The sequence below is a fragment of the Bos grunniens genome, chromosome 2, assembly GCF_055505025.1.
Source record: "Bos grunniens cultivar Pamir isolate PY7600 chromosome 2, Bosgru_T2T1.0, whole genome shotgun sequence".
Lineage (NCBI taxonomy): Eukaryota > Metazoa > Chordata > Mammalia > Artiodactyla > Bovidae > Bos > Bos grunniens.
In genome coordinates, this window is record NC_141166.1 from 32,338,742 (window position 1) to 32,352,937 (window position 14,196).

At 46.8% G+C, this 14,196-nt stretch overlaps 1 protein-coding gene across 11 annotated transcripts in view; it reads right to left on the reverse strand.

Annotated features, from left to right (window-relative positions):
* Positions 1–1,459: 1,459 nt before the first annotated feature.
* SMARCAL1 (SNF2 related chromatin remodeling annealing helicase 1) overlaps positions 1,460–14,196 on the reverse strand; it is a 53,083-nt gene continuing 40,346 nt past the window's right edge. For all 11 annotated transcript variants that reach the window (XM_086341168.1, XM_086341149.1, XM_086341205.1 and 8 more), the window contains 6 exons: positions 12,405–12,475; positions 8,449–8,551; positions 6,975–7,157; positions 5,847–5,947; positions 4,796–4,892; positions 1,460–1,723 (listed from right to left, as the gene is read on the reverse strand). In XM_086341168.1, coding sequence (XP_086197294.1) covers positions 1,511–1,723; positions 4,796–4,892; positions 5,847–5,947; positions 6,975–7,157; positions 8,449–8,551; positions 12,405–12,475 — 768 coding nt within the window. In that variant the 3' untranslated portion in view covers positions 1,460–1,510. The remainder of the gene's footprint in view (positions 1,724–4,795; positions 4,893–5,846; positions 5,948–6,974; positions 7,158–8,448; positions 8,552–12,404; positions 12,476–14,196) is intronic.

Genomic DNA, 14,196 nt, shown 5'->3' on the forward strand with positions numbered 1-14,196 from the left:
CATCGCCTTACTCTTCCCATGTGCTACTCCACTCCTCTCTCCCCTCTCTAAAGCTGTGGTGCCCAACACAGGAGCCACGAGACACAAGTGGTCACTGGGCACCAGAAACGTGGATATTCAGACTAAGATGCGCTGGTATGAGTGTCAAAGATTTTGAAGACTTGGTATGAAAAAAAAGAATGAAACGGTTCAGACTTCCCTGGTGATACAGGGGACAAGAATCCACCTGCCAATACAGGGGACATGGGTTCGATCCCTGGCCTGGGAAGATTCGACGTGCCTCAGAGCAGCTAAACCTGTGTGCGCCACAACCACTGAGCCCAAGCTCTAAGGCCCATGAGTGCAATTACTGAGCCTGTGTGCCACAATTACTGAAGCCCACCAGCCAAGATCCCATGCTCCACAACAAGCAAAGTCACCACAATGAAAAGCCCACAGGTCACAACAAAGAGTAGCTCCTGCTCGCCACGACCAGAGAAAGCCTGTGCAAAAGTAACGAAGGCCTAGTGGAGCCAAAAAAAAAGAGTGAAAAGTTTCTTAATTTTTTAATAGTGATTATGTTGAAATGACAGTACCTTGACTGTCCTGGGTTAAAGTATTACTAAGTTGGTCCTTCTTTGTTTTTAAAAATACTCTTTAGAAAATTAAAATCACATATGTGCCTCATGTCTTGTTTCTATTGGATGGTGTTACTTTACACCAGGGGTTGGCAAACTATGGTCTGTGGTCTCAATTCTGCTCACTGCCTGTTTCTGTAGGGCCTGTGAGCCAAGTCCAGTTTTTTACATTTTTAAATGGTTGAAAATAGAAGAATGGTAATTCATGACATATGAAAATTATATGAAGTTCAAAATTCAGTGTCTGGAATAGAGTTTTATTGGAAAAGAGCCCTAGTCGCTTGTTTCTGGATTGTCTATAGTTGATTCTGCACCACAGCAGCACAGCTGAGTGGTTCCAACACAAACATCCTGACCCATAAAGGCAAAATTAATTACTCTCTGGCTGGTTATAGAAAAAGCTTGTCAACCCCTGCTCTACACGCTTAGCTTACTTTACCTTTCTTCATAGAAAAATATTGCCTCTCCTGTTAATATGATAACCTTGGCAAAAGCGTGAACTTTCCTTCCTTGTTTAGTGAACTGCTGTCAGCACCTACAACAGGGCCTGGTACATATTAAGTGCTCTATAAATATTTGCGGAATCAATACATTTAAAAAAATCTAGATTTCAGAGGCTATGGAGGAAGTACCTTGTTAATTAAAGAACATGATTCACCATTACTACGACCTACTATCTGTTTCTCGGTAGGTCCAGCTAAGGTTAATTAAGACCCAGGCAAACCCACACATAATGAAAGGAAATGCTGACACTTGGCCTGGTAACCCACTGGGCTTGGAGACAGAGACCAACATTGAAGTAAGGACGAGAGGAGCATACGCCTCAAAAAAAATAAAAAGCCTTTTGTTATTTTAATAAATTCCATTATTTTTAATGCTTTTCCCCCCTCCTCTTATAGAGGAGAGGTAAAGCTGTCCCAGTTATCAAAAAATTCAAATCTCTTCTTCTTCACTGGGCTGCCCGTCAATGTGCTTTCATCCAGCTTGTCTCCCGTGTCCTGGGAACCTGGATCAAAGGACTCTGCTGCCTCCAGGAGCTCCATATCGTTTCCGTCTTCCTCGAAGGACTTCTGGAATAGGTTGTAGATCTTCTGCTGCTTTGAGTCCTTCATCAGAGGAAGAAAAGACATCAGTACCCAGGCATTAACATTGACTTTTCCTCCACCCCTGTGGGACCAGCTCAGTAAACTATTTATCACTCGAGCAGCCTTATTGCCTTCATGTCTGGCTTCTTCTCTACTGCTTGTTGGGAAAAAAGAAAAAGAAATGGTTGTGAGAGCAACAAAGGACCTGCTCTCACACTAATTTATGTTGGGAATGCTTCTCCCTTCTAACTTTACAAATCACTATCTCAGTGATGAAACAGCTCCCAAGCTCTCACTTCCTCCAAGGCCTTTTTCCACTAAGAGGTTAAACTGCTAAGTCAACTCCCAAATCAGTGTGTTCAGCCATGGTTTATACCTAATTTTCAGAGAGGTTATAAAACATACACTTAACATACTGATAAGTAGATACACGCACCCATTTCTGACTCCCCTAAAGTTACAATGATTACAACTGTGCCTACGTGCTGATGACAACAGTGTAGGGCTAGAATCACACCCAGTGGTCACGACCACAACACATGCTGGGCTCGTTCTCACCCCTCTGCTGGTCTCTCCTCTGTCTTGGCTCCCAGCCCTGACCATCATTCAACCCAGAGGCACATATTCAGTGTCTCCAGTGACTTCCCACAGGTCCATAAAAACAAACCTGTCTAAAAACCACAGCCATCTCTCACCTCAATCCTACATCTCCGAACCAGCTTCTGTTCCCTGGTTTTGACGGTCTCCCACTTCTCACCCAGTCCCCCGGGCTTGTGATCACCGGGGTGTCCTGATTCCGTATCTCACACATCAAGGTTGGCTTCTCCCTCTGATCCCTCCTAGGTTCCTCGCAGGCAGTTTGTTTACTTGGGCCGCATGGCTCTGTACCTGCCTGGACCTGAAATGGTTTCACTGCACTTCCTGCCTCAGGCCTCGTCCCACATCACCTGCCCACAGGTCTGGCCCAGGCCTGATTTTTCCCTCTAGACTGCCCTCTACTAAGATTCTCCTGTCACGTCACTGGGCACCCTGTGCCTACCTCATCAAGTCTGCTTCCAGGCCCTTTGTAGTCAGGTCTCAACCCAACTAGCCACTCTTTGCTTTCATGAAAGCCTTCCACAGTGACACTAAGTTCTTGAAAACTGATGCTGCAAGGACTCTAGATTATTCAGTAACCTGTGCCCTACATTTGCTAGCCATTCAGGATCCCAAATATTCAGATGGGACATGACATTAAAGGTAATTAAGATCAGGCTCATAGCAGCCATGTGCCCTCCTCTACGATAACCTTCATCAGGCTTCTGTCTGGGCAACTAAAAGTCAAGGAAATGCTGCTCAAAAGGCAGCCTACTCCAGATAGAAGTAACTGTCCACATTCATTGGAGTCTGTGACGGCAAAGCTCTGTGCTAATCTGGAGCACACACAAAGGGAAGCAAATTCCAAGATCAGACAAATATTTCACTTTCCCTCTCAGCAGGCAGGCAGACATGACCTTTTTTGCTTTTGGCTCCTATATAAGGAGGCAACATTTTCTTGTCCTAACAGTTGATAAAGCTTTCAGTTTTAATTACTAATCAAAATAAATATTGATAAACTCCGTTTGTATTATCTTGCATTTGTACTTTTAGGCAGAAAGTCTTAATTCAGAGCAACTGAGGGTCAGGCCAGTATAAATAAATGAGTTATAAATAAACCTATTCTTATTAGTTGAGAATCCTTTAAAAATAAGGCTCTTTCTTTTTAAAGGGCAAATAATAAGCAAGGCTCTATCAAAACAGTCATTATTCAACTGAATTAGAGAGTTCTTTAAAAAGTTTAAAAATAAAGTTGTTTTTTAAAATTGGCTTATTAACTGTAAGGATAATTTATATTATATCTCCCCTGAGTCCAATTTATCCCAATAATTACATCCTGAAAAAAGAATTTAGTTTTAAGTAAATGTAAAGATCACACCCTCAGACAAGTCTTAGAATCACCTACAAGACTGTGTTGATTTAAACTCAGCTTTGATGCTCAGTGATTCCACAGGAAGGAGAAGGCACCTCAGTTTTCTGAAGAGCAAGGCTGCCTTTCAGCACAAGGCTCAGACCTCTGTCCAAGTTCACTCTTTAGAAACAATCCTCTCAGGACCTCCTGAATTCTCACCTTCCTCGTCAACCACCTGAGCAGGTGAATGAAGACCAGCCCTGGGAGTCTTTGCACCTCTCACTCCTCTCTTCCTTGTTTCACAGAAATGGAGGAAGAAGGGCTGTGGGTGCCATGGGGCTGGAGAGCTAGGCCAGGGCAGGCCTGCTGGGCCCAGGCTGTTCTCGCCAGAGGCAAACAGATCTCCTCTCAGCCTTTCTGACAAGGCCCAGCTGGTCACGGGATGCTCATGGGCCTCTTACTCTCCTTGATAATAAGAGGCTGTCACACAGGGAGTGCTGGCGGAGCCCGGAAGCCTTCTGCCTTGAGCTGGCTTCACGTGACCAGTGACTGTGGGCCAGCTTGTGTGAAAGTGTTAGTCACTCAGCCGTGTCCAACTCTTGGCAACCCCATGGACTGTAGCCCACCAGGCTCCTCTGTGTATGGAATTCTCCAGGCAAGAATATTGGAGTGGGTAAACAGAGATTTGCAGGGCAGTTGTGGGCTAGTCTTACTCCTATGCAAATCTCTGTTCACCCCTTTATAAAACGGGGAGACACTGAGAATAAAATGCAGCTACAGAGGGGAAAATATGTACATGAAAACAACACCCTATGTGAAACACTCCCCATTGTGGACTGGGGACATGTTCTGGTGGCCAGCCTGCTGAGTGATGCTATGTACTTTTTGCAGCAATTTAGCAGTTTGCATGGGGTGTTTTTTGTCAGTTTGGCCTGATGGCAGCATTTGGAGGCCCTGGTTTTAGGAGGATCTAGGAGGGTATGTGAAAAGCAGCAGGAGTTAATGTCAGCACTTCTCCATAAAGGGATGCACACATGGATTGGCCTGAGAATGACTGCAGCCGTTTATTTCGGCTCTCAGTCTGGGGGAGATTCCAGGAGTGATTCACATCTTCCTATTCCAAACCTCAGGACGCCCCAGTGCAGGGAGCCATGGGCTGGTGTTACCTTGGAGAAGTAATCTGTGGCTTCTGTCATTTCTGAAAAATTGGTCTCAGAGAGCCCGGCTTCACCCAGAACTTTAATCTTCTCTTGAATCAGGGGCCTGTTGGGGAAGAAAGGAGCTGCAGTGCGTGGACCCAGCAGACTGATTACAAGACCACCCCTCCTGTGCTTATGGGACAGCTTACTGTCTCACATCTCTGCAACTCTCCAGGCACGAACACCCATCCTGAAACACATACTTCCTCTCTATTGTAAACCAACCAAATCAGGGCTCAGATATCAGACTCAAAGTTCTTTCTACTGGGAGATGTGTATGAAATAAATGCCATTACAACAAAATTTTGGACCTTGTGCTGTTATGAGCTGCCTGAATAACAAATCCACTAACAGAGACAGGGAAGAAGAAGCAAGCCACACACAAAGTAAAGGTAAGATACCTCAGTCATCAGCTAGAAAGAGGGAGGCAGTGGAGACAAATTAGATAATCAAGAAACTTATTATCAGGAGGGAGAAATGGAACTGGGAGGGAGTATTTTGAGATCGTTCTCTTAGGTAATGGATATGAAACTCCATAGAGTTGAACATTTTATCCCAGTTTTGCTAAGAAAGCACTGCATGACCCAAGTGAGCCACTTCTTTGGATGGCCCAGCAGCAGCACTGAAAATGTTGCCTTACGGTACCAGCAGACATCACGAGGGGACAAAGGGGGCGTTTCCCTGTCTAAGCAAGAGCCTTCACGTCTGGGAAGAGTGTTTTACAAACAAAATTTCACCTACATTTCGTCCCAGTAAGTTCTCCTCCCTTTTCTCAGGTCAGTGGGAAGGAGCCACGTACTCTTATTCCTGCAAGGTTTCCTCATTCCCCCCACCCGCCTGCAGTCACAGTAATGCTGTGCAGGGGGCCAAACAGGGTCATGATGAAAGGGGGAGGGCACTACCAGTGAGTCTTCTGTGTGGGTCCCTGGAGAGCTCCCCCAAAGCAGAGGCTCTCAGGGAGCAAAGAAAATACATCACTGGTGTCAAGCCCAACTGCTGGGCCAGCCAGCGGCCTCACCAGAGGTAGTCATCAGCCGTGCCTCTCGCCACCAGGTAGTGGATGCTCACGGAGCTCAACTGTCCGATGCGGTGCACCCGGTCCTCAGCCTGCATCAGCACCTGCAGGGCGTGGGGCAGGATGGAGACAGGTCGAGGCTGCTCGGTCCATCACAGCCCTGCCTCCTCACTGTGGGTCACACGGCCGGGGGCCTGCGAGCCTGTGCCCACAAACAACCTGTCGTCTGACAAAAGGGAGAGGCAAACACAGCACTGGGCATCACGGGGAACTCAATCTGTAAATGCAGCTGTGGACGCTCCCCAGGGCTGGGCCCGGTGCTGGAGGGAGGCTGAGCTGCAGCTCTGCCATCAGCCGTGATGAAGGGGACCCGGCATACTTTCTGTCTTCCTCCATGTAATGAAAAGTTATCTTCTAAATAGATAAAAATACTGTGCCTGGGCAGAGGCCAGATAGGATCGGGGGTAGGGTGGCTTTTTTATACCGTGGTAAACCCTACAACGAACAATGAAACCCACCAGCCATGGTTTCTATTCTAAGAAGCCTTCCACCTCTAAGCCCCCCATCGTCATCGTTATGGCCATTGCCAGCGTGTGGCAGTGAGAGCCACACGCAGTCAGGACATCAGGAGGGAAAGACCTTCTTTCTGCAGTTGAGGAGAAAACTTTACAAGTCCCAACAAATGTCTTCCGTCTGTTGCCACAGTAGTCAGCTCATCAGATAAGGCCAGTGGGCACGGTGGCGGTGTCCAGGGAATACCACCGTGGTCGCCCTGCTGTGGCCCCATCACTAAAGTGGCTCCCAGGGGTGGTGGATCAAAGGGGCTCAGGGTGGGAAGGCAGAGGCTTGGGACCGGGGCTGCCATGCGCTCCCCTTAAGTGACAGCTATGCTTTCTGAGCCCCCAGCGTCTTCAGGGAGAGATGGATCCGGAGGTTTCTTCAGAACATCAGCCTACCCATTGATAATGAGATGGAGTCGATAATCCTGCTACAAAGCAGGGTGCTGTGAAGACCTAAGATCTGTTTATGAAGCTGATGGACAACCAGGGGCCATGACGCTAGCACCAGGGACAGCGCACACAAGCCCCGCCTCTCGCCGCCACCCGGCCCCTCCCGACGAGCGCTCCTCACCCCCGGGTTCCAAAACAGCTCCCCGAACACCACCAGGTCAGCCGAGGAGAAGGTGAGGCCCATGTTGGCGGCGGTGATGGACAGCACGGCCACGGCAGGGCCCGGGGACAACTGAAACTGCTGGCAGAGGTCCTCGCGGTCGGCCGAGGAGGTGGAGCCATCGATACGGATGTGCTGAACGCGCTGCGGAAACAGGGAGAGAGGCGGTTGGGCAGGGGTGCGCAGAGAACCGCGCTGCTGGGGCTCTGAGCTCCAACAGGCGCCCTCTGAACTGCTTTCCAAGCTTTTTTCTGGCCTTTCCTTTCAAACTGAACCTTGTGTTGACAGAACTGTAGGTTCGCGTGTGTATTAAGCAATAAAACAGAGGGATTCCTTGTCCATTACCCCAATGATAATATTGGTAAAAGTTGAAGTATTGTTAGTCGTTGGCTTGTGTCCAACTCTTTGCAACCCCATGGACTATATATAGCCCACCAGGTTCCCTGGTCCATGGAATTTTCTAGAGTTCTCCCGAATACTGGAGTGGGGAGCCATTCCCTTCTCCAGGGGACATTCCCCACCCAGGGATCAAACCTAGATCTCCTGCATCGCAGTCAGATTCTTTACCATCTGGGCCACCAGGGAAGCCCAATATTGGTAAAACTATAGCACAATTATACCCAGGAGACTGACTTTGATACAATCCACTGACCGTATTCAATTTTCCATTTTACTGAGACTCATGTGTATGTGTTCTATACAGTTTTATCCCACATGTGGGTTTTCACATATCTGCCTTCACAGTGGAGACAGTGAATGGTTCTAACCACACAGGGATGCTCCGTGGCCCTTTTATAGCCCTGCCCACTTCCCTCCTGCTTCGCTCTCACCCACCTGCTCCTTACTAATCTGGCCTGCATTTCTAAAATGTTCCATGTCAGAAATGCTATATAAACACTATGTAAACTCTGGGGCTGTGGTCTCTACTCAGCATCATTGCCCAGAGACTCATCCCAATCATTGCATGTACAGACAGATCACATGTACCTGTAATTATACCTCAGTAAGGCTTCCCTGGTAGCTCAGACAGTACAGAATCTGCCTGCAATGCAGGAGACCTGGGTTCGATCCATGGGTCAGGAAGATGCCCTAGAGAAGGGAAAGGCCACCCACTCCAGTATTCTCACCTGAAGAATCCCATGGACAGGGGAACCTGGTTGGCTATAGTCCATGGTGTTGCAAAGAGTTGGAAATGACTGAGCAGCTAATACTTGCACTTTCAAAGCAATTAAAATTTTAAAAAATTTTAAAAGATGGGTTAAAACAACATGTTCATGGTTCTAAAAGCAAGAAAAATCCTTCAGAAAGTCTTCAGCAATGGTTCTGGAAAACTTCATCTCACTTGCTCAGATCTGACCTCAGCCTGCTCAAAACAACTCAGCAGCCAACACACAAACAAGAAAGCATCCTGTGCTGAAGTTCAAAGGGTGCATACCTTCCTCTCAAGCTCCTTAGTAATTGCATCCAGAACCACCTTATGGTGCGCAAACACAAGAAACTTCTCTCGTCCACTTTCTAGCAGGTCCAGGATATATTCGCTGCATTTAACAAAGACAACAATAAATTGAAAACATATGCAATCCGACTGAAGTTAGTTACTGAAAAGTGACTGCATCTGTGGCAGACACCTTTGGGGTACCTGCCTCCCTGGCCCATCCACTCCCTCCTCTGAGAGCTGACCTTTCCCTCTCGCCCTCAGAAGGTGTAGGGAAGTCATCTTCTGCCATGTACAGAATTCTTCCATACTTTTTAGTCATCTCCCAAACACAAATAAGTCAAAGTATCTTCATGTTTTACATGTTTCTGACAGGTTACTGAAACATTCTTATAACCTAAGATCATACTAGATAATTAACAGTTTTCACTTGGGCTGCTACTATCATTGAAGCGTGTTTTCAATAAAAACTGAAGTGCTGTCTATAGATCTGAAAATGCCTGGGCAAGGATTAAGGGATTCTTGACAGTAATCAAATTTCTGGCAATGTAGTATTGAGAAGTAAGTAGGAAATGGCAACCTACTCCAGTATTCTTGCCTGGGAAATTCCATGGACAGAGGAGCCTGGGGGATAGAAGAGTCATGTCGCAAAGAGTCAGACACCACTGAGCATGCACACGAATGCATGTACTCATACTCAGGAGACTCGTCAGGGATAGCCCTCCAGCTCCCTTCCCCATCAGACTGCACGCCAGGGCCTGCAGTTAAGGCAGTGTTAAGTGAATTCTTTTCGAGGCCAAGGAATAGCAGGTGAAAAGGCATTGTTTATGTGGTCTTTTTTCCTCCCTTTAATTTATTTCTCTTCTCCATCCACTGTGGGTTTTTTTAAAGTACTTATTTTTTAAAAAATATTTTTATTATTCTTATTTACTTTTTGGCTGTGCCATGGGACATGTTGGATCTTAGTTCCCTGATCAGGAATTGATCCCACACCCCCTGCATTGGAAACTTGGGAGTCTTAACCACTGGACCACCAGACAAGTCCCTAGCAATGTGTTGTTTTCTTGACTTTCTGCTCCTTATCTTTAGCTGTGGCCTTAAAGGAAGGCAGTGACCCCTGAGCACTGTAGGGAGGAGGGTCGCTCAGTCAGCAGACCCTAAGGCTTGCCCTGGCATTAGCGCCCTGCAGAGGGTTCTCAATCTCAATACAGGTCAAGGCTCCTGCACAGGCAGCAGGAATGTGAGCCTCAGTGAACAGGACACACACATGGGTGTCTGGGTAGAGAACAGACACCACTCTCCTTATGGGTCAAATCTCTAAGGCTTCCTATCACAGTATGGGCAGGTGGTGAAAAGGTAAGTGGACGCTCTTCTTAACATTTAAGAATTATTTTCAAAAAACACTGTGGTCAACCATAGTATGGAGTTGAGTTCAATCTGTGAATTGTTGGTACTAATAGATTCTAATTAGTTTGAGAGACAAAATTTACCATAAGTAAAAACATTTATTACTACATCATCAAAAAGTCACAAGGCCATAAAATCAACTTGCTCAGGCCATAAACACCACGGCCCCCCATTTTCCTAATGCTTTTCTCCCCTCTGCGTCTCAGACATGGCACTGCTGCTCTGCCTTCCTCAGTCCCTAGGCTACCAGGCTGGAAATATTTGCCAACCACAATAACCTTGGCTTTATATTGAAAGATGTCCATTAAAATGAAAACCAACAACAGCAAATAAGAAAAAAGAAAAGAAAGAAAGAAAAGCAACTATCAGAGGAAATTGGAGTTTTAAGATTTATAATCTAATTTCTACTTACTAGCTGTTTGATTCTGAAGTTTAAAGATTTACATGAGATTTACTCAGTTTCTACATTTTAACTTATTCTACTGATCTCACGAAGAGGCTGTAAATGTGACATGAGTTAATAGATGTTAGAACTGTTGGAAACTATAAATCACTATATAATTTATCACAGGATTTTGAAAAAGTATGTATATGTTAGGGACTGAATGTTTGTGTCCCTGTCCACTAGCTCATACGTTGAAATCCTAACCCCCAGTGTGATGGTTCGGGCTTCACAGGTGGCCCTAGTGGTAAAGAACCTGCCTACCAATGCAGGAGACGCAAGAGATGAGGGTTCGATACTTGGGTCAGGAAGATCCCCTGGAGATGGAAATGGCCACCCACTCCAGTATTCTTGCCAGGAGAATCCCATGGACAAAGGAGCCTGGTGGGCTACAGTTCATAGGGTCAAAGAATTGGACTGAAGAGACTTAGCACACACACAATGTGACGGTATTGGGAGTTGGGGGTATTGGGAGTTGGGGCCTATGGGAGGAGATGGAGCCAGTGTTCTTACAAAAGAGAGCCCCAAGAGTACCCGTGCCCCTTCTGCAAGGGAGGACACAGCAGGAAGACTGCTGTCTACAAGCCAGGAAGAGCACTCTCACCAGACTGAATCTGCCAGCACCTTGAATTTGGACTTCCTAGCCTCTAGGACTGTGAGAAATACAAGTTTGTTCAGGCACATGGCCTATGATAGTTTTATTATAGCAGCATAACCATACTAAATCAAGGTATAACCAAAGTTTCTTCACAAGATGGAAAAATAGCTAGATTTAAATTCCTAGGGGGAATGGGTGGCTCTGAGCCAGCACTCAAGGGACCCTGTCACAAGCTGAGAGAGCAAAGGAAGGGCTGACACCCTTGCCATCTGTTATCCAGCGGCACATGAGAAATGGGTTGGTGGGGGAATTCCGGCTGGTGTCTGAGAGAGAAGTTTTCAGGCTATAAAAACCACACCTGGAGTTCATTAGTCCCATAGCAGTATCATAAATGAAAAGGGCAGTAGCCAGAGGGTGAAGGAGGGCTGTCCAACACTCAGTGGTCCATGTGGAGAGCCTGCAATTGGAACAATGAGGTGAACTCACTCTCCAACCACATATGAGGATGCAGAGGGAGAGGCCAGGGAGGCTGGGCGATGCAGGGGCTGAGTGAGGGGCTGGGGAGGCTGCGTGGCTCAGTTTAACCCACGCTGAATTCCTTTCATTGTAACCTAATCACTTGGACTGTTATCCTGCCGGAGTTTCATACGAATGTTAAACAATAAAAATTAGGCAAGCTCCACGTCCTTAGACTCGCTTCAAGCTTCTATCACAGTGATATGTGAAAAGCAGTGGGGGTTTCTTTCTTTAGCAAAAGCAGACAATTTTTTTCAAGTCACTGAATAATTTTAAGGACAGAATTCATCACTTCAGCTTTAGTTTAAAAGGCGGAAGGAGACTCAAGTGTGACAACAGCCACTTGCCCGTATCTTTTGAACAAACCCTGACATTCACTTTCTTATTTAGGTAAATGATGGCAGAATCATGTCTTTGGAGAAGACTAGAGACTCTCTGAAAGGCAGCTTCTAAGTCTTCTATGAAACCCCTAATTTCCTCCTACAGGCAAGTGAGCACAGTTCTTGGAAGAGGAACAGTTCGCTTCAGTGTTTGGGTTATTCTGCCCTCCTTGGAAGTGGCCACAGCTCCACTTCACTTGAGTTAAGACATGATCACTCAGGGACCTTAGTCACATCCAGGAGGTGTTCCAGCTACAGGCCTACTTATGCCTCCTGAGCCATGAGGCTGTGGTGCCTTAAACTGTATATTCAAGGCAATTAGGATTCAAGTCTCAGATGATAAAGAGTCTGCCTGAAATGCAGGAGACCCGGGTTCAATTCCTGAGTCAGGAAGATTCCCTGGAGAAGGGAATGGCTACCCATTCTAGTATTCTTGTCTGGAGAATTCCATGGACAGAGGAACCTGGTGGGCCACAGTCCATGGGGTCACAAAGAGTCGGATATGACTGAGTGACTAACACAATCATTTCTTACAGAACAATAAAGCCATCCTGATGGACTAAGGTAACAGGTGTTTCTTTTTAAAAAAGAGAGAGAGAGGAGTGACACTTACATGACAGATGGAATTTTAGCTTCAGCTGTTCTGTTGAAGAAGAGAATGAGGGCTTCTTTTTGCTGCTGCTTCTGTGGAAAGAGAAAGGGAGAGTTTAAAGTCTCCCACTCTGAGAACTCTGCAATAGACTGATGTAATTATTGCCACCACAAACTTTATAGGTCCCAATATCATGTGGCAGAGCCAAGAGTCCCTGACTTATCCGCTTGCTTTAGCCACGCTGTGGCAACTGTCTGGACCCTGGGAGACACGGCGTTATAGCTCCTCCGTCAGCCTTTGAGAGCTGTCGTGAGAATCCAACAAGGCAAGGAACATACGAGCTCTTTGGAAGGACATCTCAGGTGGTACCTCAACAACCATACCAAGTTCAGGTGCTCAGCTGAAAGGCAGCCTTGCTAAGCACACCTGTTTACTACAGGTATTGCAGTCTGGTGACAACTTACATGTGACACTGGTCCAAGACGTTCCCCTAGTCCTTTCCTCCTGCCAAGTTTTGTCCATACTCAACTGACTGAGCTCACCTCTAAGACGTGCTGAATCAATTCCAATTGACACACTGTATTCAAATACTATCTCAATACTTTTATTCATGTGTTTCTGCCCTGTCTCCCCATCAGGCAACTGACTTCCCTTGAGAAGAAACCATATTTTCTTTAGTGTTTGCATCTAAATAAATCCCACTAAGGAATGCTAACACAGGAGGTGCTTAAATAGTTTCATAATAATATGAGAGAACATTTACCATCACTCCTGGGCTCCCAGAGATGACAGGTACTCTTACCAGCCTTGGTAGAGCCACCATCCCATTCCAGTGTGGGTTTACAGATGCTCCCACAGTTTGGGCCTGGGCCCTGTGAGGCCAGTGACTGACACGGCAGCTCCCTCATGGGACAAAGAGATGGCCCAGCCAGTAATAACACCTATGGCCCTGAACTCATTACAACTCAGAGAAGCAGCCACAGCGGGACATACCTTAAATGACGGACACCACAAGACGAGAGGAAAAGCTACCTGGTCAAAATCGTTGTTTGGTTTTAAACAGCATCTCTCGTCTAGGTCTTGACGAGAAACAAGAAAAAGACCCAAGAGCCACAGGAATCCATGGGGGTACTGACGGGGCAGCAGGTCCATTTCATTTTATACATGGCTGTCATGGTGGTGGCCACTGTTGCTCCTATTTTGTGGCAGCAGTTCAGTTTAACAACTCAAACTTCCTAGGAACTCGTGGCGAACATGTGGTTCTGTGTGTGCGTATGTGTGTGTGTAGGGGCAGGGGGGTGGGGGGGTGCATGTGCCTCGTTTCTCAGCCTTGGGCGTGGTCAGGACTCTGATGAGGCTCCAGACACACACCCAACTTTCCGTGTGTGGCCCATAAGCTCACATGGGGTCCACTCGTGTCCCTCAAAGGGTCCCTGGCAGCAGGTGAGGCTCTCCAACCGAACGTGTCCCTGGAAGGACATGCTGACGGGACAGTGTCAGGCTCCCATCTGGTGACCTCACCGGCAGTGTGCATGCCTTGAGCAGACTGCACCCCACTCAATCCACAAAATAAACCCCTGGGTCCCTTCAGAGACTCCTGTCAGATCCTTCCCCACACCCACACTTACTCCACATCTGCTATTAGAAAAGGAGAGGGCAAAACAGATGGAGAAATGGTAAAAAAGCACTTTCAGAAACCTTGCCCGGAGATTTAACATGCCCAGAGATGGTGTGGGTGTGAGAAAACATCCTTATTACACACGGCTAGGGGCTTAGCAGCAGCAGCAGCAAGGGGATGGTATTCTGGGCTAAC